A 22,262-nucleotide genomic window follows, 5' to 3' on the forward strand; every position below is an offset into this window, starting at 1 on the left:
TTATGAGTACTGATGTTCTCCGAAACTTAAATTTGAAGTTTCCCAGAGAAATAAGCTTATTTTTCAATAGAGATTAATAGTCTAAAAGCTTCTGTTGTTGTTAAAAAGATAAAGCTCTTAATTTCAAAATGAAATCAGTGATCATAGGAAGGTAAATGTGAAGGTAAGTTTTAAAAATAATTCTAGTTATCATAAGAATTAACAATACAATTCAGAAGAAGAAAAGTTCTAATCTTCCACCCCAGAGTATGCTTATTGGTTATGTTTGACCTCAATCTAAAACCAAACATCAACTTCAGACAAAAAGAGATGAAATCCTATCACTGCAGTTTACCAAAACAAAGGACGAGATTAGTATTAGAATAAACCAATGAATAAACATACATAAAACAACATCAATAGCTTATAATAATTTTGCTATGCACTAACTTGTTTTGGGTGTGAGGTAAACACTCAGAGCAGTAATAGCATCATTTGAGGAATCATGATAAAGTTCAGTTACAAGAAGATCATTATCTTTCATTCGCAAAGGGAACTTCTGCATATCTAAAAAGTAAAAATAGTATGAAAATAAATAGTAAATCTAAAACTTATAAAATTAGTATTTTATTTTCATTTTAAAAAGTCATACTAAACAGAGCCATACTAAGTGTCTGACCACTTACCTATATAATATATTGATCCATTGTTACATCCCAGCAGAAGGAATGAGCCAGCAGTGTCATAACTAGTTATAGGAACAACGTCTTGAACCTGATGTAGTGAGAATACTGTTAGATGTCAGATGTTAATTATGATCTATATTTTCTGCTCAATTTCCTCAAACTTTTTTATTCTTGCAATAAAGAAGATACTTAATTAGGGCTTAGAACATGGACTTTATACACATACACACACATATCCATGCGGAACTCTGAAGAACCACCAACAGAGTCCCCTTTAAAACTTCTTTAAAAAAAAAAAAACAAACATTTCTAACAGCAGCACTTTCCTTTCAGAATTTAGCTGGCTTATCTCCATTTTATGCACATGACCATGAGGTCAGAGCACATACTAGGACTGGAAAACTAAGTCTGACCCAGGCCCCTTTCTCCCTTCTCTCTCTCAAATAAGAGATGAAATGACCTGCCCAGAATTAGAATCAGAAAACAGATCAGCCAACTTCCAGACAGTACTTGCTCCCTTGATACACTGTCATTTCTTCGAAAAGGCAGCATTCTCTATCTCTCCCTGAAGATTTCTCCTCTATTTCCTAGGAAATGGCCAACCAAGTTCTCAGATGCTTTTGTTTTTTCAAGCGCTAGAATTAAAAAATCAGTTTTCCAAGCAAATCAGGCAAGTTACAAATTAATGAATGCTTATGTTTGTGCTAAGAGAAAAGCAAAGGGCATGATTTTTACTATAAAACAAAATGAAAACCAGGAAGTCTTACAGAGCACTGGCAGTAAGATCAAACTCAATTGCCCTTATGTACAGCCAGACCAGGCATGCATGTGTAACTTTACACACTCAACATTCACATTGTACACTTTTCATGTAAGGGATAAGGGGTATGAAATACTACTTCTGCTACATAGGCGCTTAGAAACTCATGGGCAAGAAAGAAAAAAAGGACAATTACAATGTGACAGGCACTAAAATAGGATGTGCAATACAACCATGGAGAAAGAAAGGATTCCTGTTCCAACTCCAGTCCAGGGAGAAGGATAAAGATCAAGGAAAAGTTCAAACAGGAAGTAATGCTTGAAAACAAAACAAATAAATAACTAGGAGTTAGGCAGAGAAAGGAAAAAGCACACGTCTGAAGAACAGCAAGTACAGCACAGAATCTACCTATTCTAACTAAAAACCAAACTTAAAAACAGCTAAATCTTGGAAATAATGACTCCTATAAGCTGTTCATGTTCACAACCCTAATTTCTGTGCATACCTTCTGGTGTCATGCTTGGTTATAAGTCACACTAGCAATATCTCTGCAGAGATTTGATGGCCACCCTCAACCCCAGGTCAGGTTTCTGTTTTAGAGTCAACAGGTTCAAAGGAAGGAAGTCACTGAGAACTCTTCTGTGATGGGTCAAGAGGTCTGAAGAGAGGAGGGGAGGCTGCTTCACAGATGTAGCATCTTCTATCAACTTTATCTTTAGTTCAGGTACTCCAGAAAGTGCTTCAGTTCCACCCCAGAGTCTTCACAGTCAGAGGATGGGGTAGGTAAGGCCATGAGATTCCTCCCTCTCAACCATTTATCAATGAAAGGATGGCAGCAGCCTGGAGCTTTCCCAGGCACATCCCAGACAGACACTTGACCTCCTATTCTCTGGGAGGGTGGGCTCCAGGATTAGAGCCTTCCTAATCCTGGAGCAGTGACGGATTTCTTCTTCTTAGGCTCTAAAATCACTGCTGATGCTGACTGCAGCCATGAAATTAGAAGACAACTGCTTCTTGACAGGAAAGCTATGACAAACCTAAACAGTGTGTTAAAAAGCAAAGACATCACTTTGCTGACAAAGGTTCATATAGTCAAGGCTATGGTCTTTCTAGTAGTCATGTACAGATGTGAGAGCTGGACAATAAAGAAAGCTGAGCACCAAAGAATAGATGCTTTTGAACTGTGGTGTTAGAAAAGACTCTTGAGAGTCCTTTGGAAAGCAAAGAGATCAAATTAATCAATCTTAAAGGAAATCAACCCTGAATATCCTTTGGAAGGACTGATGCTAAAGCTGAAGCTCCAATAACTTTGGCCACCTGATGGGAACAGCTGATTCACTGGAAAAGACCCTGATGCTGAGAAAGACTGAGGGCAGGAGAAGAGGACAACAGAAGATGAGATGGTTGGATGGCATGACTGATTCAAATGACATGAACCTGGGCAAACTCCAGGAGACGGTGAGAGACAGGGAAGCTTGGCATGCTACAGTCCCTGGGGTTGCAAACCATCAGCCGTGACTTGGCGACTAAACACCACCACCAGCACCAGCTCTTTCCCGGCACCCCGACCACATCCTGCTCTTCTCGTCATGTCCACCTCTCAGCACAAGGAGAACAGAAAAAGCAGAGGACACATGAGTTAGGTTACAGAGGAGGTGGTACCAAGATCTTCTCTCCCAGCGTAAGCAAGGAGGCAGTCAAGAACCTGAGAAACCACATTGATCAGGATGTGTGGTTCCATCATGCTGGTCACAAACCTAAGGTGGAAGGGAGTTTTCTCTCCTAAGGTAGTTCAGAGATTATCATTAATGTCTATGCAAAAATTTAAATGATTTACATTTTGAAAATAATCAGTCTATCTTCCCAAGCAACACAAGGCCCGTTAAATCTTGTAACCACAATCTCTACCTGGATAATCATTATTTTAACAAAATGTTTTAACTTTTATCCACTACTTTTTAAATGCTTATTTAGATTCACCAACATATCGAGAAATGCCTTAGCTAGTAATGTTCGCAGTATTCCACTCCCTCCTCTTCTAAGTAAAATAAACTTATCAAAGGGCATTTCTTCAGCAGTCCTTCCACTGAGGGTTATAAGTGACAGAGTCTTTCTGTATTATATGAAAACATCTCTCATTCATGTTTGAATGACAATTTTGCTGAATGTAAAGTTCTCGGTTGAAGCTTATTTCCTCAACTAACTCGAGAATAGCCTACTGTCTTCTGGCTTCTACTGGTGCTCACGAAGAGTCTGTTTTACATCTAACTACAGTGTATCTGGGAGCTTCCGTGCTGGCTCACAACAGTAAAGAATCGCCTGCAAGGCAGGAGACACAGGTTCAATCCCTGGCCTGGGAAGATCCCCTGAAGGAGGAAATGGCAACCGACTACAGCATTCTTGCCTGGAGAATTCCATCAACAGAGGAGCCTAGCGGGTCACAGTCCAAGGGGTCACAAAAAGTCAAACACAACTGAGTGATTCTCTGTCTCTCTAATACACATACAAACGCGCACACACACACACAATGTATCTGTCAGTACTCTATGGACACCTTTTGATATTTTTTATCTCCTATTACATCACAGTGTGTATACTGATTCACAATGTGTGAATTTGATTTTATTCAGCCTTAATGTATTTCTTTAATCAACATAATCATGTTTCTCTTTAATTCTCCAAAACTGTGAGCAATTATCTCTTCTAAATCCTCCCATCTCCACTATTCCTTTCTGAAAGTGATTGGCTCATTTCTTCTTTTCATATTTTCTACTCACTTTCTGCTTCACTGTGAATGATTCTCTCAGATACATCCAGCAATCCACTGTCTTTTTATTTGTCTTTCCATTTAACACCTTAAGTTCAGCAGTGCCTAACCTTTCTGGCATCAGGGACCAGTTTTGTGGAAGACAATTTTTCCACAGACTGGGGCTGGTGGGAGGGTTGGCTCTGGGATGATTCAAGCAATTTGCACGTTACTCCTAATCCAAAGGCACCACGGATCTGACAGGAGGTACGGGTCTGCAGCCCGGATGCGGGGGACCCCTGCACTGAGTAAGTTTTGTTTTGAATTTTCAATGGCTTTCAAATTTCCACTGTTTTATTTTGCTTCTTTTCTGACTGTTCCTATTCATTATAGTTTAGTCCTTCTTTCTCATTAAATAACTTTAGAAATTTATTCAATAGTAGCTAATTGCTCAATTATGTTCAGCCCTAGGGAACATTTGTACTCCTGCCTACATTTGATGACTTGCCCTCATTTGCTCTCATGTGTAGTTTACCAATTTAGGAAGGTTATGGGCTCACTTTCAGTAGAAAATACTTCTTTCGTGAAGTTCTGTGTGCCATATCTTGTTTGGTTTAATGTCCACCTCTAGAAATGTAAATGACCCTAGACCAGTTCTATAAATTTCTCAAATTGGAGTTCCCAAAGCACAAAGACTCTTTGTGCTTTCAATTCATGTATTTGTACTCCCAATATGATTGTGGCCTCAATTTCTCATCGATGGTTTTCTCCTGCACTACCTTTCCCAATCCAAGATATGGAACATATATCAAGTTTTTCTATTCCAAAATTATTTAGCAAAATTTTCCCAGTCTTCTTCTCAGGGACTTAGGCAGATTATCAAAGCTTCAGCTTTTTGCAGGAGGCTGGATTTACACTGTCCCCTGAAGCCATGCCTCTTTCTTGTTTCTGGTGGAATCCCAGAATCCAGAGCCTTGACTTTGATATGTGGTATGCAAGTATGTATAAAGAAACAAATAGCAAATATAATTCAATATCTGATATTAATACAACATATACTATTTAATATTTTTACCCAATATTTCTGTATGTCAGTATTGGCGGGGCTAGTGTCAGCTGATTTAGCATTGTACTGTAAATCCTGATGGCTCAGCAAGTAAAGAATCTGCTTGCAAGGCAGGAGACGCAGGTTCAGTCCCTGGGTCGGGAAAGTTGCCTGAAGGAGGAAACGGCAACCCACTCCAGGATTCTTGCCTGGAAAATCCCAAGGACAAAGGAGCCTGGTGGACTACAGTCCACAGAGTCACGAAGAGCCTGACACGACCGAGCACACGCGCACTGAAGACCTAAGCAAGCACATATGACAAGGTGGTGGTCAGCACAGAGCAGACGTCCAGGTGTCAAGTCTCCTCGCCAGCGACTCAGCTGCGCTGCTGCGAATCCCAAGTCAGAGAACAACCTACTTGTGATAGTGCTCAGGACACAGTAGACACCCAAATGCCAGTCCTCTCTCCAATGAATTCTGGCCCTAAGAGTCCAATTCCCACCTTACTCGTACCTTGCAGGGCTCACAAGCCTCTTACAAATACAAAAACCAAGACAGCCAATCCCACCCAACCATACTGGCAAAATCAGCGCTCCAAGTGCATCAGACCACAACAGAAGAGAAGCGAAATCAAACAAACCTCCCGCATTCTGGCCTAGCACAGCCCTCAGACCACAGAAATTCACTTTCATTCTCCGTTCCCAGAGCCTGAATTTCCTCCTCAAGCTTGCCCTCCACTGTTCAGTTAGGTTATGACTCAGAAGGTGACTGGCTGATGATCCCAGTCTTCCAGAATGAACAGTTTTCTGATCCTTTAGGAATCAGGATATACGATGACTTTCCAGGACTGACTTCCAAACCTGTCTTTCAATATGAGAATGAAACCTGTAATATGTTTCCAATATACATCTACATCTAAACTTGAATGACTGGGGAAATAAGTCCTAAAACTGCTATTCTGCCATGTAACTCAGCTTAGCCTACCTATTTGAAACACTCCTTATTTCTAATCTTCTTAAATCTAAAGAGGAATTAACAAAGAGAAAACTGAACTGTTTCTTCTAAAAGTTAATTTCCCTTTTTCTTACTCCCATCAGATATAATGCGTACATGACACTTTCATTAACACTTTACTGAAGCTGTCCTAGCGCACACGTGTGTTTTGTGTGTTCAGTCGCTCAGTCGTGCCCGACTCTTTGCAACCCCATAGACTGTAGCCCGCCAGGCTCCTCTGTCCATGGAATTCTCCAGGCAAGAGTACTGGAATGGGGTACCATTTCCTCCTCCGGGGGTCTTCCTGACCCAGGGATCCCAAGTCTCTTATGTCTCCTGCGCTGGCAGGCCGTCTGAGCCACCAGGAAGAGCTGCAGTGAGAAACTGCTACCCCTAAACACCACCACGGCTTTCAGGCTTAAAAACTCTTGCTCTCAGGCTTGCTCATCTGACTCAAGTATTTCAGATCAATCTTGATTATACAACTGGAGTCAGGAACTACACCAGTCGTCCTGTGTACTTCTGTGTTACTCCTGGGCAGAACTGTGGCTTCAGGCCACAGCAGAATCTGCTCATCCGTGCCACAGCAGTCACAGGACTCAGCCCCAGGTCACAACTGTCTGTTGAGATTTTCAGATCAGACACTGAGATTTCATGACAGACTACCTCGGTCCTGCACACCCAAAAAATAAATAAATAAATAAATCATCTATCTAGGTTATAAGTTACAAGGCTTGTTTGCTGCATGAATGTTCAGCTCACCCCAGGTCTTCCTGAAATGTGTTAACAAACCTACTTTGTCAGCTGTGGTTTTCAACTCATGCATGTACCAAACAAGAAGCAACAGGTTATACCCATGGGGCTAAAAGCTTAAGAAGTATGCACTTTGAGGACACCAGTATAGTTTCAGGAATCTCAAAAATATGAAAATTTTTACACGCAGGTGTGACATTAGAAAAGACAAAAAGCTAATAAAGACACAAGTTCCTTTAGGAACTGAAAGGTACCTCACAAGTTTTAAGGCACAGATAGCACCACTTCTCTGAGCCACTGAAAGCTCAGACTTGACATATCAGCCAAGTAACCTACCTGAGAGCAGACCTTCCATAAATCAGTAAAACCCACATTCCTCTTTGCAGGAACAGCACCAGCTGAAGAATCCCTCCTCCTCAATTTTAGATCAACCTAGATCAGCCCTTTCCCACACTCCCTGGCCCATCACTTTTATGGTAACACCTTTATGGTGCCTTTTCTGTGCCTATATGGAAGGTCCTATATGAATTAGCCCAGTCACTGGCGAGGAGACTTGACACCTGGATGTCTTGTGTACTGACCACTAACTGCCCTGAACATGCCATATTTGCTTGCTTAGGATTTGCAGTGCGTGTGTGTGCGCTCAGTCGTGTCAGGCTTTGTGACTCTGTGGACTGTAGCCCACCAGGTTCCTTTGTCCTTGGGATTTTTCAGCCAAGAATACTGGAGTGGATTGCCGTTTCCTCCTCCAGAGGACCTTCCCAACTCAGGGACTGAACCTGCGTCTCCAGCATTGCAGGCAGATTCTTTACTTGCTGAGCCATCGGGATTTACAGAACAATGCTAAATCGGCTGACACTAGCCCCACCTAATCTTAGCTAGTATCTTTTTTCTACAACCATGACTTCCATGTCTTCATCTAGAATGAAATTTAATTTTCCCTGATCGTAATCTCTTTCATTGGAAGTCTTTCACTCTCTCACCACTCCCCCGCCATCTTTCGTTGCTGTTCAGTGGCTAAATAGTGTCTGACTCTTTGCGACCCCATGAACAGCAGCAGCATGCCAGGACTCCCTGTCCTCCACTATCTCCCAGAGTTTGCACAAACTCATGTCCATTGAGTTGGTGATGTCATCTAACCATCTCATCCTCTGTAGTCCCCTTCTTCTCCTGCCCTCAATCTTTCCCAGCATCAGGGTCTTTTCCAATGAGCTAGCTTTTCGCATCAGAAGGCCAAAATACTGGCACTTGTTAGGCCCTGCCATAAGATCTCAAGGACATCCCTGCACAAGCTCAACTCAAGCATGACATTCAATTACCCTCTCTCTGCCCCAACTGCAGCTTCCAGATCAACCTATCACCTTTGCTGAGGAGCTGGGCATCTGATCAGCTGGATTTTTGTCTCATTCTCTGTCACCATCCTGGTACCAATATGTCCACCCTGATGACCCTCACAGTTCTCTGACCCCTATTGCAACTACTTTCACCTTTAAGTCAGTTCCACATATGATTTAAATGACTACATCACCGAGAACTGTTCCAACTCCAAAATCTTAATTTCAGCCTTTGACAACAATTTCCTATCTTCACAATTTCCACTCCTTTTAAGTGGAAAAGTGCTTTACCTTCCCTCCAGTCCCTAGAATCCTAGCATCCTTCTCTGCTTGCCTGGTAATCCATTACAATCTTACAATTTCAACTGCTTTGCCATTTTATGTTTCTCCTCCCTTTGTGTGTCAGACCCATTTAATTACATCTTCAATCCTGAATCAAGCCAAGGCTGTTTTCTCTTTCTCTTGTTCCCTCCCAGTACTGAGGATTAAGGAAGAAACTCATAAAACTGTATCAGCCAATGGTATGTTTTGATCAATTTCAAGCAGAGATGGGATGGGGAAAACTTCCTAGTTCTGTGGAAATTCTCCCTTTGAGTTAGTAGCATGATTCTCAGCTCTTATCTTTATATTCCAGTAACTTATTTTGCTGTTTCACTGTTTAACAAAAAATGAAATAAAAATCTTTGCATAGTTAAAAAAATAAATAAATAAAAAATAAAACTGTACCAGCCAGGTCCCTTATAAGGATTTATAGTCTCTGCAATCCCTGACACACTCCTCCATGTCTCTCTCCTCCACAGTACTCCTTCCTGACTCTTCTGTCACAGAGAAAGAAGTCTCTCTTCTCTTTTGGGCCTATTGGGTCTACTATGTCCTAGACACTATGTACGTATATTCCTAACTTCTATGGGACTAGCAACCATCTCCATTCTTCCAATCTTTAAATGCTTTCTCTGTCAACTCCCTTCTCTCACTAACAAGCATGCTCAAGCTTCTAAACTCCTAGAGAAAAAATGAAGCACTGAATATCTTTTCCTCCATCTAGCCTTGATCCTTAAACTATCACTTCATTTCTCTGCTCTATTTCATCATCAAACTTTTGAAAAACATTCCGAACTTACTGCCTCTAATCTCTGATCTTTTAATTTCTCAGTTCCTGCAATCTGTCTCCCCACCACAACCTAACTTTGCAAATGATATTCTACCACCAAAACCAACACCATTTCCCAATTGCACCTTATGTGTCCCTTTAGCTCTTCATTTCCTATCCTGTTCCCTTAAAAAACTAATGTTACCCAGCATTTTAGTTCTGGCTTTTCTTTAGAGATAGCCTTTCAATGGAAAATCTTATCAATTCTTATCTTTCAATTACCACAGAAGTGTTGTGGTTTCCAAATGCTCTTTTCTAGCCCTTTCTTCTTTCCTAAATTCCAAAGAGGTACTCCAACTGTTTCCTGAGCCCCTGTATGGATGCCCACAGGAATCTCAAAAGAAACATATTTAATCATTCTAATTATTCCTCACACTAAGCACCAGCATATATGCTTCTCTCACTCCATTCCTTTTCAATTTAAAATACTACCAGCCACCCAACTGCCAAAATTAGAAAGCCATCTCTCTTCTTTAATTTTCTATATCTAATCAGATACCAATCCTCATCATTTTAGGATGGCTTACGAATTGCTTTCCAAATAGTCTCTTACCATCTACTCACTCTGGCTGAATCTCTGCTTCTTTTGCTGGATACATTCCCTGATCTCCAGTCCACTTTTCATATTAGCTATTACTGTTATCTTTCTAAACCATGGATCTGATCAAATCACTCTCTGCTTAAAGTTCTTTAATTTTTGTCCTCTTCTTCAGAATCAGGTATTAACCTTTCTTTAGTCTTATATCCTTGTTCGTCTCAAGTACCTGAGACCATTTAGTTAGCTATCCTCTATTTTCCTACAGAACTGTGCTTCCACTCAGGAGATGAAGTGTGCCTGGACTACTACTATTCCCAAGGCATAAAACTTAAAACATTTCAAGGCAATATAGAAATGTCAAATCACAGTATAAAAACACATTCATTTTCCAAAGTGACTTAAGATTCTTGAAAATATAGTCAGACTTGTATCCAGAAGCTAACTTACCACTAAATATATTCAATATTCTATATAATCAAAACAGAAACAATACGAATTCCACAAGAACAGAGCACATGCACAATCAGCACACGTTTCAGAAATAATCTGATCTCTGTGATACGCATTAGTTAAAACTAACCTGCCAGTGCTGGGTGACAGCATTCCACACTCCCACTTTCCCTGTATGACTCGTGGCCACCAACTGGTTACCAATAAAGAAGAGAGCATCGACAGGAACACCAAGGCTGAACACTCCTTAAATGATAATAAAAAAACGGAGGTTAAGCAATCACCAACTTTCAATTAATCAAAACTCAGCCTAAAAACATCTTAAAGGTGCCTCATTTCTACAAATTATGTGCCAGACATTTTGGGAACTTTAAGCTCTTAAAGTTCATAAGAAACTTTAAAGTTTCATAAGAAACGTTAAGCTCTTAAACAGCAGGTAAACGTTTGCCCCAAGTGATCTCACTCTGATTGAACAGCTTGTTATCTGAGGCTGTGGCTCCCAAACCTAGCTGTAGCTGTCCAGGGGCTCAGGCATGTCCAACTCTACAACCCCATGGGCTGCAGCACGCCAGGTTTCCCTGTCCTGCACCATCTCCCAGAGCTTGCAAAAACACATGTCCATTGAGTCAGTGATGCCATCCACCCATCGCATCGTCTGTCACCCCGTTCTCCTGCCTTCGATCTTTCCCAGCATCAGGGTCTTTTCTAATGAGCTGGCTCTTCACATCAAGTGGCCAAGGTATCGGAGCTTCAGTATCAGTCTTCCAATGAACATTCAGGGTTGATTTCTTTTAGGATTGACTGGTTTGATCTCCTTGCTGTCCAAGGGACTCTCAGGAGTCTTCTCTAGCACCACAGTTCAAAAGCATCAATTTCTTGGTGCTCAGCCTTTTTTATTGTCCAGCTCTCACATCCGTACATGACTATTGGAAAAACCATAGCTGACCATCAAAACAACTGTGTAGATTTAAAGTGAACATAATAAAATAGCAAGGATCCTGGGATTCATGCTAGGCCCACTAAATGAGAAAACCCACTTCCTTTGTATAAAATCCATAGAAGCTTTAGCTGCAGCCTGCTCACAGACCTGATATTTGAGAATCACTGATCTGAAGACACAGACTTGGCAACCCAACTATCCACAATGTATCTAGAAAACTGAAAATAAGCAAACAAGAAAAATGAAACAGTGAGTAATCATGCTGTGTTCAAAGTAAACATTCAGGCCTTTATCAGAGCTTATCTTAAACCTCTCATCTGCTAGTATAGCAGATTTCAATTTAATTCACTCCAAAGACACTATACTAGGCCATGGGATTAAAATACATGAAATGATGGTTAAACAACAAGGATTTACTGTATAGCACAAGGAACTAAATTCAATATCTTGGCAGTAACCTATAATGGAAAAGAATCAAAAACAAAAAAATATATACAGAGGACTGCCCGTTAGTCCAGTGGTTAAGAATCCACCTGCCACTGCACGGGATATAGGCTGGATCACTGGTCCAGGAGGATTCCACATGCCGTGGAGCAACTAAACCCACGCACCACAACTACTGAGCCCAACGGCCCTAGAGCCCATGCTCTGCAACAAGGGAAACCACCAAAAGCGAGAAGCCAGCACATCACAAGGAAAAATAGCCCCTGCCAGCTGCAGCTAGAGAAAGCCTGCAGGCAGCAACAAAGACCCAGCACAGCCAAAAGTAATTTTTTAAAAAAGAATTTATACATATGATCTATCTCTGAATTCCTCTGCTGTACAACTGAAGCTAACACAATACTGTAAATCAACTATACTTCAATAAAAAGCAAATACATATGAGAAAATAATATCTTACTAGGTACTTGTGATTTAAAAGAAGAAAAAAAACCACAACCTATTATAACATAATGCAACAAAAGGATGCACACAGTGATAACCAGAAGAATAAAAGAGAGTAGGAAAAGGGTTTTCAGAGTATTTCTTAGGAAAGAAGCCCTCTGAGTTGGGTTTTTAAAAAGGTGAAAACAAGTTCCTCAAACCAGGGGATTTGGAATGGGTAAGCCCAGGGAATCTGAGAAAAGGGAAGAAGAGACACAGGTGAGGAAGGACCTTGCAAGGAGAGCTCACATTAATAGCAAAACAGCCACAACTGCCCGGCTGACCTTGGTCTTGTCTGTATGGCACCGCACAGCTGTCTCTCTGTAGCTGAGCACTACACCTGCAGTCAGGAAGACTCTGTGCTGGCATCCTGGCCCTGGAAGCACCGTCACCACTCTTCCGGTTACTTATCTGATCGATAAAACAGGGTCTACGCTCAATGTCTCAAGGCTTACTTTCACCTTAAAAATGCTATAATCCAATTTTAACATTTAAATAGTATTATCTTAAAAAAATAGTACTATCTTAATTATTTGAAAAGTATCTTATGAAAAGTATCTTTTTATTTAGCCATAAGTCTCATTATAGAATAAGTCTAAATAAGTCTCATTATAGAAGACCATTTTATGTGGATCTTTAGCTGTTTTCAGGTATCAGATTTTTTTTTTTATTTTTAAAAAGGTACCTAATATGTGACAAGAACAATTTTCTCAGCATCTAGTTGAGAAAAACAAGGATTCACAAGACTTTGAAGAACTCATGGGGAGAAACAAAATTATTAAATGTAACTGCAACGTGTTAAAAGCATAAGCCAGAAAAGGTAACTGATTTCTTTAGAATTTTATATCAATGAGGGATATTTCTCTTTCTGTTCAGAACTGTACTATATATGAGACCAGGCCAGTGGCAATAAACAACACCTTGAAAATTCTCAACCAATCTTGAAAAAGCCAGGCATCTCGCAAGGAACGAAAATGACATAAGCTTGACAAAAATGAAAAACAAACCCGGAAAGTATGGCCAGGAATGTCTTCCTTATACACACCTTAACTTTTACGTCCTTATAAATACATATTTATACACATGAATAGATCACCTCAACCCAACCTGTCAACCAGAAAAACCGGAGCAAAACAAAACAAAGCCTGCACACAAAAGCTAAACTGGTTGAGAAATAAACTTGCCACTTCAAAGCACAGTGTAATCATTTCACACGCAATTTCAGGGATTCTCATGTATGAGTATTTTAATTTTGATGCTAGACAATTTTTCAGAACACGTTAAGATACCTATATTCAGTAACACAGGCTATGTGAAAGGTAGAAATAAAAACAGGAAAACTAGCAAACACTGATTACTTGAGAGAAGAGTGAGATTCTGGGAAATCAAGAAAGACATTCTGAACCATCTCAAGAAATTTAAAGTGTCACCCCTGACCCTTGCTTAGACTCAACAACCCAGACCGTTATCCACAAAGAAGACACTGTAAATAATGACAAGTTCCTGTCTTAAGGGAGCCTCCTGGTAAAACACTGCTTATAGCAGCAAGACAGCAGTACTGTCCGATGTAAGTTATAATGAAGGGATTCAGCCTCTAAGGGAGCTCTATCATGGATACACCAGCTCTCAAGTTTTCTTTGGATGGTTTTGTCAAGTTCTGAAGAATATTTGTAACAACAAATGATCTCTTTTACAGGGTGTGAACAAATTACTATGTATTATCTCAGTAAGTAGCTAGCAAGTCAGCCTTTGGGGAAAAAAAAAAGCAAGGCATAAAATCTTCACTTATTGGCATGTTAAAAGTGGCAACTTGAAAAAACAAACTAAAATCACAATTGATCTCCTTTCTATATAATTACAAATATATTATAATTTCAAAACATTCTAAGTTTTTTCCCTGAAGTTTTAGGGTGGACTTTCACTAACAGTCATGATGGATAACATGACATCAGACTATTTCTCACTATAAACAACAATAACAAAAGCCTGGCCAAAATACATGAGACAACCATTTTTAGACATTGGACAACAGGCAGCAGGAGACTTGAAAGCCAGTAAATACACAAGATAAGCCCCATGATCAAACTGGCTTTCTGTATAAGCCTTCCTGACAACAGGGAGGTGAAACTCAAGGGAAAACCAAATGATGGTTTTTCTCAACTGAGATAGCTGAGATCAGAGGCCAGAGCTGTTGAGGAAGCTAGAATTTACGAATAAGATATAAGAAAGAAGGGAAACACACCAGGGTGGGTGTGAGGATGGCAGAGAATTTTCGAGCGGTTTCCCTAGTTTCCCTCTGCCTTGGCTGAGGCAGGCTGCACCCGGGCTGGCCCGAGAACCCATAAGGAATAAAAAAGAGGGGCTGCAGCAGGCTTGGGAGCTGAGTGGAGATAGTAGAGGTCACCTGCGGGTGAATTCAATAGTTCCAGCTCAGTAAGTGTGAAGAGTCTTTCACTCTTCAGGCATTCTGTTAAGATTCCAAAATGACAATACTTAACACACCCTGAGTAGGAGCCATGCCTTAAAATAAAATATAAAGCTGAGAAAGGGTACCTGTCCTTAACAAAGCAAATGAACAACAAGCTTAGCAGAATAAACGTCCTCTGGTAATTTAACTGCCTGCTGGAACAAAACTCTCCTCTTAAGAGCACTATTAATCCATAATCCCTGCATAATGGATCATGCAATGCCCAGCACATATCACAAGTTCCTAGACATGTGAAAAGGCAAGAAACCGTAACTCAAAATAAATCAATGATTCAATTAACAGATTTAGCAGACAAAAACTAGTAAAACAGCTATAATGAATATGTTGAGTTTAATTAAAAAACAGGACATAGTGAGTGAACAGACTAGAAAAATCTCATCAGAGAAACAAACTAAAATAAAAATTTAAAAAGGCAATCTTAGAGCTGAAAAGGCCAACATTTCAAATAAAACAATCATCATATGGGCTCCACTACAGACTAAATGAATACCACAGCAAAATGGCAAAAGACAGTAAGATACTGATCTAAACTAAAGGATGGGGAGGAAAGAAACTGGAAAAAAACTAGTGTTCCAATGGCCTCTAGGCAAATATAAAGCGGCATAACATGAAACTGAATCTCCACAAGAGGAGGAGAGAAGAGGGAATGAGGGAGGGACAATATGGAAAGAGAAATGGGTGAGGGCAAGTGAGGGAGGAAGACAGAAGACTCCTCCCTCAATGGTGTCAACCAAAAATGTCTCCAGACATTCCCATAGGCCCGAGGGACATTATCCCAAGTTGCAAACCACGAATCCAATCTACGTACAGATTAGATTAGATCTACGTAATCTAATCTATTACAAATCAAAAACAGGATGACAATCTCATAAAAAGAGGGTAGTGATTTTTAAAAAACGTGTCTCAAAAAAAAAAAAGTACAAATGGCCAATAAGGATATGAAAAGATGTTTAATACCATTAGTCATTAGGGAAATGCAATCAAACCCAACATTAAAATCACTGTATATCCACTAGAATGGCTCAAATTAAGACAATGAAGAAGTGTTGGAAAGGGTGTGGAAACAACCAGAACTCTCATATACTGCTAGTACAAATGTAAAATGATTTAACCACTTGCAAGACAGTTTTACATTTTCTCATAACATTAAGCATGCACTTTTCATACATCCCAGAAATTCCACACCTAGACATTTAATTTTTAAAATCTCCATATAAAGAGTTCTACTTAAATGTTTACAGTAGCTTTATTCCTAGCATCCCCAAATTGAAAGTAAACCAAATGTCTATGAACAGATGAAGAGAAAAATGAATTCTGGCATATTAATTCAATGGAATACTACTCAGCAATAAAAAGGGATGCACCACTAAAACACTCAACAACATGGATGCATCTCAAAAGCATTATGTTGAACGAAAGAAGCCAGACTCAAAAGAAGACATAGTACATAATTTCACTCATATGAAATTACAGACAAAAGAAATCTAAAAAAAACCCAAAAAGTCTAAATGGCTGTGTAAACAATGATATTTCTGCTGAACATCTGCTTTCCTTTCAAGAATCTGGAGTCTTGGTACAGGCTAGGCAGACGGTACTTCAGTGACTAGCCTCTAGTAATAAACTTGGGTACCAAGTCTCTAGTGAGCTTCCCTGAGACATCTCACAAGGTAGTCAGAATTCACTGCTAGGGGAATTTTTAAGCAAATACCACTGGAAGGGACCTCCTGAAAGCCTGCACCTGGTTTCCACTGAGCTTCTCCCCCTATTTGCCATGAAGTGATGGGAGCAGACGCCACCACAGGTCTTTTCTCTTGTCAGTTTTGCTTTGCATGCTTTCACTATAAGACACCATAGCTCCAAGTATCTATGTGGGAGTCCTCTGGGTCCTTTTAGCAAATCACTGAACCTGGGAATATCCTGAGGAACAGACACAGAAATAGAGGAATGAAGCCCAAGGACTAAGCCCTGGGGCATGCCAACATTTTGACATTTGGCAAATAAGGAAGAACTATCAAAAGGAACTGAGAAAAAACAAAGAGTGAGGATAAAAATCTTGATAATGAAGTGTTCCAGAAGCCAAAGGAAGAAAGTCTTCAAAAGGAAACAGTAATCAAATCAACTATATCAAATGACAGTTCTAATCAGATGAAGACTATGAACTGGATCCTAAGATTTAGCAGAGTACAGATCCATGGGTGGCACTAACAGGAGTGGTTGTAGACAGTGCTTAGGGACATGATTAGAGCAACTTCAAATCATGAAGAGAGGAGGAAGACATAGAAACAAGATCAGATACAGATAATGTGCTAGGATTTCTGGGTAACCTTTAAAGGTCCACCAGAGAGAGGTCACAAGTTAAGACAACTGTTCTGGATGTGCACACATTTCTTTCTCTGCACTACACTTGGCTATTCAGGAGAGTAATGCCAATCTGGCCTGGGCTGTAGTTTCTTCAGGTAGGTAAAGCAAAGGGAGAAAGAGAAGAAAATAGAGGCTCTATGCTAGAGTGACTGTAAACAGAGAATCCAAGCTTGATGGAATGGGAAGCAATGAGTCAAGATCCCAGTGGAGTTAAAGAATTTCTGAGTTAGAAAATTAGAGTTAGTAATTTCAAAGGAATGAAGGGTAGTAATCCAAAGGGTAGCTGAGCACTACATCAAGTTAAGTCCAGAAGGAATGAAATCCGAAATCCGGGCAGGTGCAGCGGTGGGGGGATGGGGAGGATGGGGCACGGAGACAGAAGGGAAGAGAAATGGTCTAGAACAATGATTCCCCAAGCATGGTCTGGGAATCCTCACCGGTCTGTGGAAACCCTCCGGAAGCCTGAAGTCAAGGCTATTTTCATTGCCTTTAAAAATAAAAACCTCTCATTATCTCAAGAATGTGCAGACAAGGAGTTCTCCAGAGGCTACATGACATGAGGTCACCATTGAGACAATGGCACCTGCACATGTGTTCTGTTTTCTAGAGTGGTTTATGGTGGCAGGCTGGGGATACAACTAACTTTCCCAAGACTAACTTAATTTTGGCCTAAATACTTCCACTGTCTTTAATAGCTGTCTTCAGTTATAACTGCTGTAATTATTTTAGAATACAAGTTTTCCTTGAGCCTACAAAGAAATACAAGAAAAAGGTACACTTTGCTATTCTGCAATGTTAGTTTTTAAAATGTTATAAAAATCTTTCTACATTTTTAAATTTTACCTACAGCTGTTAAATATTTTGTTCTGACGTAAATTTATTTTTAATACATTTTTATTGTACTTAACTTGCCTGCTCAATCCATATAAATCCAACAGAGCTGACAAATATAAATATGACCTAGAGGAGTTCTTTGATTCATGGAAAGAAGGACTCTAAAGAAACTGGGCAAAACTGCATATAAAAATTTTAAATAACAACTTTCTCCCCAATTTATACATGTTAATAACTTGCCTTATTGTGCCTAAGCAACAAAACCTTTTTGAACAGTATTATAAAGCCAGTTGTGGGTTCTTTCAGACCAAATACTCGAGAGTTTAAAGAAGTATTTTAAATGAAGATAGGAAAAACTTTTGAAAAGCCATGAACTATTACAGAACTTCAAACTAGAAATGAAAAAGTCACTGAACCTTCCTCCTGGGTAGGGTATGGCACTGCTCTAGAGAGAGGAGGGCACACCATCGCTGGGAGACTAGGAAAGCCTGGACAGATGGCAATGCTGAATGCCTGCAAGATGAACGTCAGCAAAGGAAACCACAATGCTGGCCCTTTTCAGTGACCCAGTAAATCCTCAAATTAAAGACTGGCGCAGACAGTACCTTGTCTGCAGAACTGCATTTCTGTCTTACAAATACACAGATGTAGCTGCACCTTGTGTTTTGTTTCTCTTCATCTAGTACCAGCCTCAACCAATCATTAAAGATCTTTTATATGAACTCAGTTCAGTTCAGTCGCTCAGTCGTGTCTGACTCTTTGCGACCCCATGAATCACAGCACGCCAGGCCTCCCTGTCTATCACTAACTCCCGGAGTTTACTCAGACTCATGCCCATGGAGTCAGTGATGCCATCCAGCCATCTCATCCTCTGTCGGCCCCTTCTCCTCCTGTCCTCAATCCTTCCCGGCATCAGGGTCTTTTCAAACGAGTCAACTCTTCACATAAGGTGGCCAAAGTACTGGAGTTTCAGCTTCAGCATCAGTCCTTCCAATGAACACCCAGGACTGATCTCCTTTAGGATGGACTGGTTGGGTCTCCTGGCAGTCCAAGGGACTCTCTAGAGTCTTCTCCAACACCACAGTTCGAAAGCATCAATTTTTCGGCACTCAGCTTTCTTCACAGTCCAACTGTCACATCCATACATGACCACTGGAAAATGGTCCAGTGGACCATTGACCAGACAGACCTTTGTTGGCAAAGTAATGTCTCTGCTTTTTAATATGCTGTCTAGGTTGATCATAACTTTCCTTCCACGGAGTAAGCGTCTTTTAATTTCATGGCTGCAATCACCATCTGCAGTGATTTTTGGAGCCCCAAAAAATAAAGTCTGACACTGCTTCCACAGTTTCTCCATCTATTTCCCATGAAGTGGTGGGACCAGAAGCCATGATCTTAGTTTTCTGAACGCTGAGCTTTAAGCCAACTCTTTCACTCTCCTCTTTCACTTTCATCAAGAGGCTTTTTAGTTCTTCTTCACTTTCTGCCATAAGGGTGGTGTCATCTGCATATCTGAGGTTATTGATATTTCTCCCGGCAATCTTGATTCCGGCTTGTGCTTCTTCCAGCCCAGCATTTCTCATGATGTACTCTGCATATAAGTTAAATAAGCAGGGTGACAATATACAGCCTTGATGTACTCCTTTTCCTATTTGGAACCAGTCTGTTGATTACAAATACACATGGCACTGAAATATTCAAAGTGTTGAAAACTTACGAATCTCATGCTTTATCCTAGAACATCTGTGTTGATCTTTGCAATAACGATGCAAAGCAATGTTGGGTAAAAATAGCACACACCTTAGCATGAATCAAAGGAGTGGCAGTAAACTATACTGGTAGTGATTAAATTCTTCTCTGCCACATTTTCAAGGAAAGAAAACAGTTTAACTTAAGAATTTCCTAGATGAAGCAATCTGTGTAAGAATTTTTACTAAGTCTCAATTTTGAAGGTATGTCTTCTTAACATTCTATGTGACTAAGTCCTCTCTCTGTGCCGAGAAGCACCTTCCCAACTGCTGGATCTGAGAGGAAATCAGCTGCTCCTTTCACACGGGACCATTTTCACTGCACAGGATGACTTACAACTATGGTAATCCAGTTTTGGGTGTCTGGTACACTTCCCCCCAAAGTGGAAGAGAGCAAGTCTGTTATTTCAGTGACACAAGCTCAATGCTTCAAGCGAAAATCAGGAATCTGAAAAATGTTTTCTGCCACAGTAAGTATGAAAACTTCCGAACACACTGGAGTTCACAGATGTGATCAGTGGTTATAGTAATAAATGTGATTTTTTTAAATGTACTGACAATGAAAGGTATCAACATTTTGAAGATTTTACATGACTCAGTAAACCAACACTTAACAAATGACCAATGCATGATGTTATACAAAATTATATAAGGACAAAAAGATCCATTCAAAATACAAAACAGACTTTAACAGAGTATGATTTTATTTTAACAGAGTATGATCTATAGGAACAGAGTTCATCATTATGATTTCAAAATTTGGGGACGGGAGCAAACAATATCCACAATTATCTAAAAAGACTATATAAAAACAGAGTATGATTTTAATTTAACAGAGTATGATCTATAAGAACAGAGTTCATCAATATGATTTCAAAATTTGGGGACAGGAGCAAACAATATCCACAATTATCTAAAAAGACTATATAAAAATGTTTTTTCCAACTATATATCTGTGTGAAGCCAAATTCTTCACCAAGTTCAACCAGAAGAACAAATCACACACAGGAGACTGAATGCACAAATAGGTTCAATTAAACATAAAAGAGGTTTACAAAACGGTAAACCACTGCCGCTCTTCCCATCTTGAAGATAGTTATTTTTTACTAAAATTATTCATGTTACCATGTAATGGGTTTTTATTGTTATTTTTTAAATTTAATTATCAGAATGTCAGTATTAACTCCTATTATGGTAAATATCAACAGATATAACCTATACAAACAAAAACAATTAATGGTCCTGAATGACTTAAGAAAGTAAAGTAGATTTAGAAGAGATTGAAAAGCTTGAGAACTTCAGGTCTAGAAGCAACAAGTGGGGAGGACAAAGAAAGTTATTTACCCCATCTTCAGCCCAGTGGTATGAAAGAGGTGGAGAGAATGCACCCACCACTAAATAGGATTTGGGAAGGGCACCTTCTTACAGGGCAGTCAAATCAGTTCTTTTGCCTCTTTACCAGATCATTCCTCTCACACTGAGCAGTCTTACTGTTACTGGACACTGAACAGAAGATGCACCAGCTCTAGCTAACTAATAACTAGTCCAAGTTAATTTTGATATTTATGGGCAATCCCTCTTAAACTTCAGATTACATGCAACAGCATAAACAACATTTTCCTACCGATTTCGCTTCCACTTCCTCCGTCTTGGACACTCCATAAGATGATGCTACTCTCTGAGGCAACAGCCACCATTTTGTCCTTGTCTCCGTGTGGACCCCCAACCACTTTTGCATTTAAAGCTACTCGTTCAATAGTCCAGTCCAAATATGGGCTTGTAAACACTTGTTGCCATCCTGATGATTCTTTGATTCTGTTGAATATAAACAGACACATAAATAAGACGCAGCAGTACTTAGCAAAGAGAACATGAATGAATACACCAAAATAAATTTAATCACAGCTATTTATCTATATATTTACTAAAAAATAAAATACACATAAACTACTTAAAAAGAGACTAGAGGTCTATACTCCTCCAAAGAATAATTTAGCAAAGTTCTCCAAACTATAGACTTAGAAACTTAAAAAAAAAAAAAAAAAAGGTAGTATCTTTTTACATTTTACACAAAAAAATGGTACTTTGCCATTATTTGTGAATGGAAATAGTCAACAAAAATCAGTTTTAGGAGAATTAATATTCTATCAGTAACTGATCAGTTATTAAATTACTATGATTAGCTGAGGATCAATCATTTTTTGATACTTCAGATGATAGTCTATTAAGACAAACTAGGATAAGGGAGTGACCTGGTATATGATACCTTGGCATTATCAAGTGAATGAAATGTGACCTTTGGAAACCCCTTACTGAGGACTGGATTTTTTAAAGGTTTCACACAAAATGAAAAAAAAATGTCATGAGCCTATTCCTTCTCCATAAGTAAAGGTTTCTTATCATGATTTAGATTTAGTTGACTGAATAAAAATGCTTTAATATATAATTGTTGATAAACATATTTGTAAATTTTTAATAACTTTTGCTGTCCTAACTGAAGTCTTTCAGACATGCATTATTTTGTGGGGTTACA

At 39.6% G+C, this 22,262-nt stretch overlaps 1 protein-coding gene across 2 annotated transcripts in view; it reads right to left on the reverse strand.

Moving 5' to 3' along the window:
• The window catches only part of KCTD3 (potassium channel tetramerization domain containing 3), a 66,822-nt gene that overhangs the window by 16,185 nt on the left and 28,375 nt on the right, over positions 1-22,262 (reverse strand). For both annotated transcript variants that reach the window (XM_020913118.2, XM_020913117.2), the window contains exons 9-12: positions 21,354-21,544; positions 10,565-10,680; positions 666-753; positions 430-546 (exon numbers count right to left, since the gene is read on the reverse strand). In XM_020913118.2, the coding sequence (XP_020768777.1) occupies positions 430-546; positions 666-753; positions 10,565-10,680; positions 21,354-21,544 (512 nt within the window). The remainder of the gene's footprint in view (positions 1-429; positions 547-665; positions 754-10,564; positions 10,681-21,353; positions 21,545-22,262) is intronic.

The sequence above is a fragment of the Odocoileus virginianus genome, chromosome 11 (assembly GCF_023699985.2).
Source record: "Odocoileus virginianus isolate 20LAN1187 ecotype Illinois chromosome 11, Ovbor_1.2, whole genome shotgun sequence".
NCBI lineage: Eukaryota > Metazoa > Chordata > Mammalia > Artiodactyla > Cervidae > Odocoileus > Odocoileus virginianus.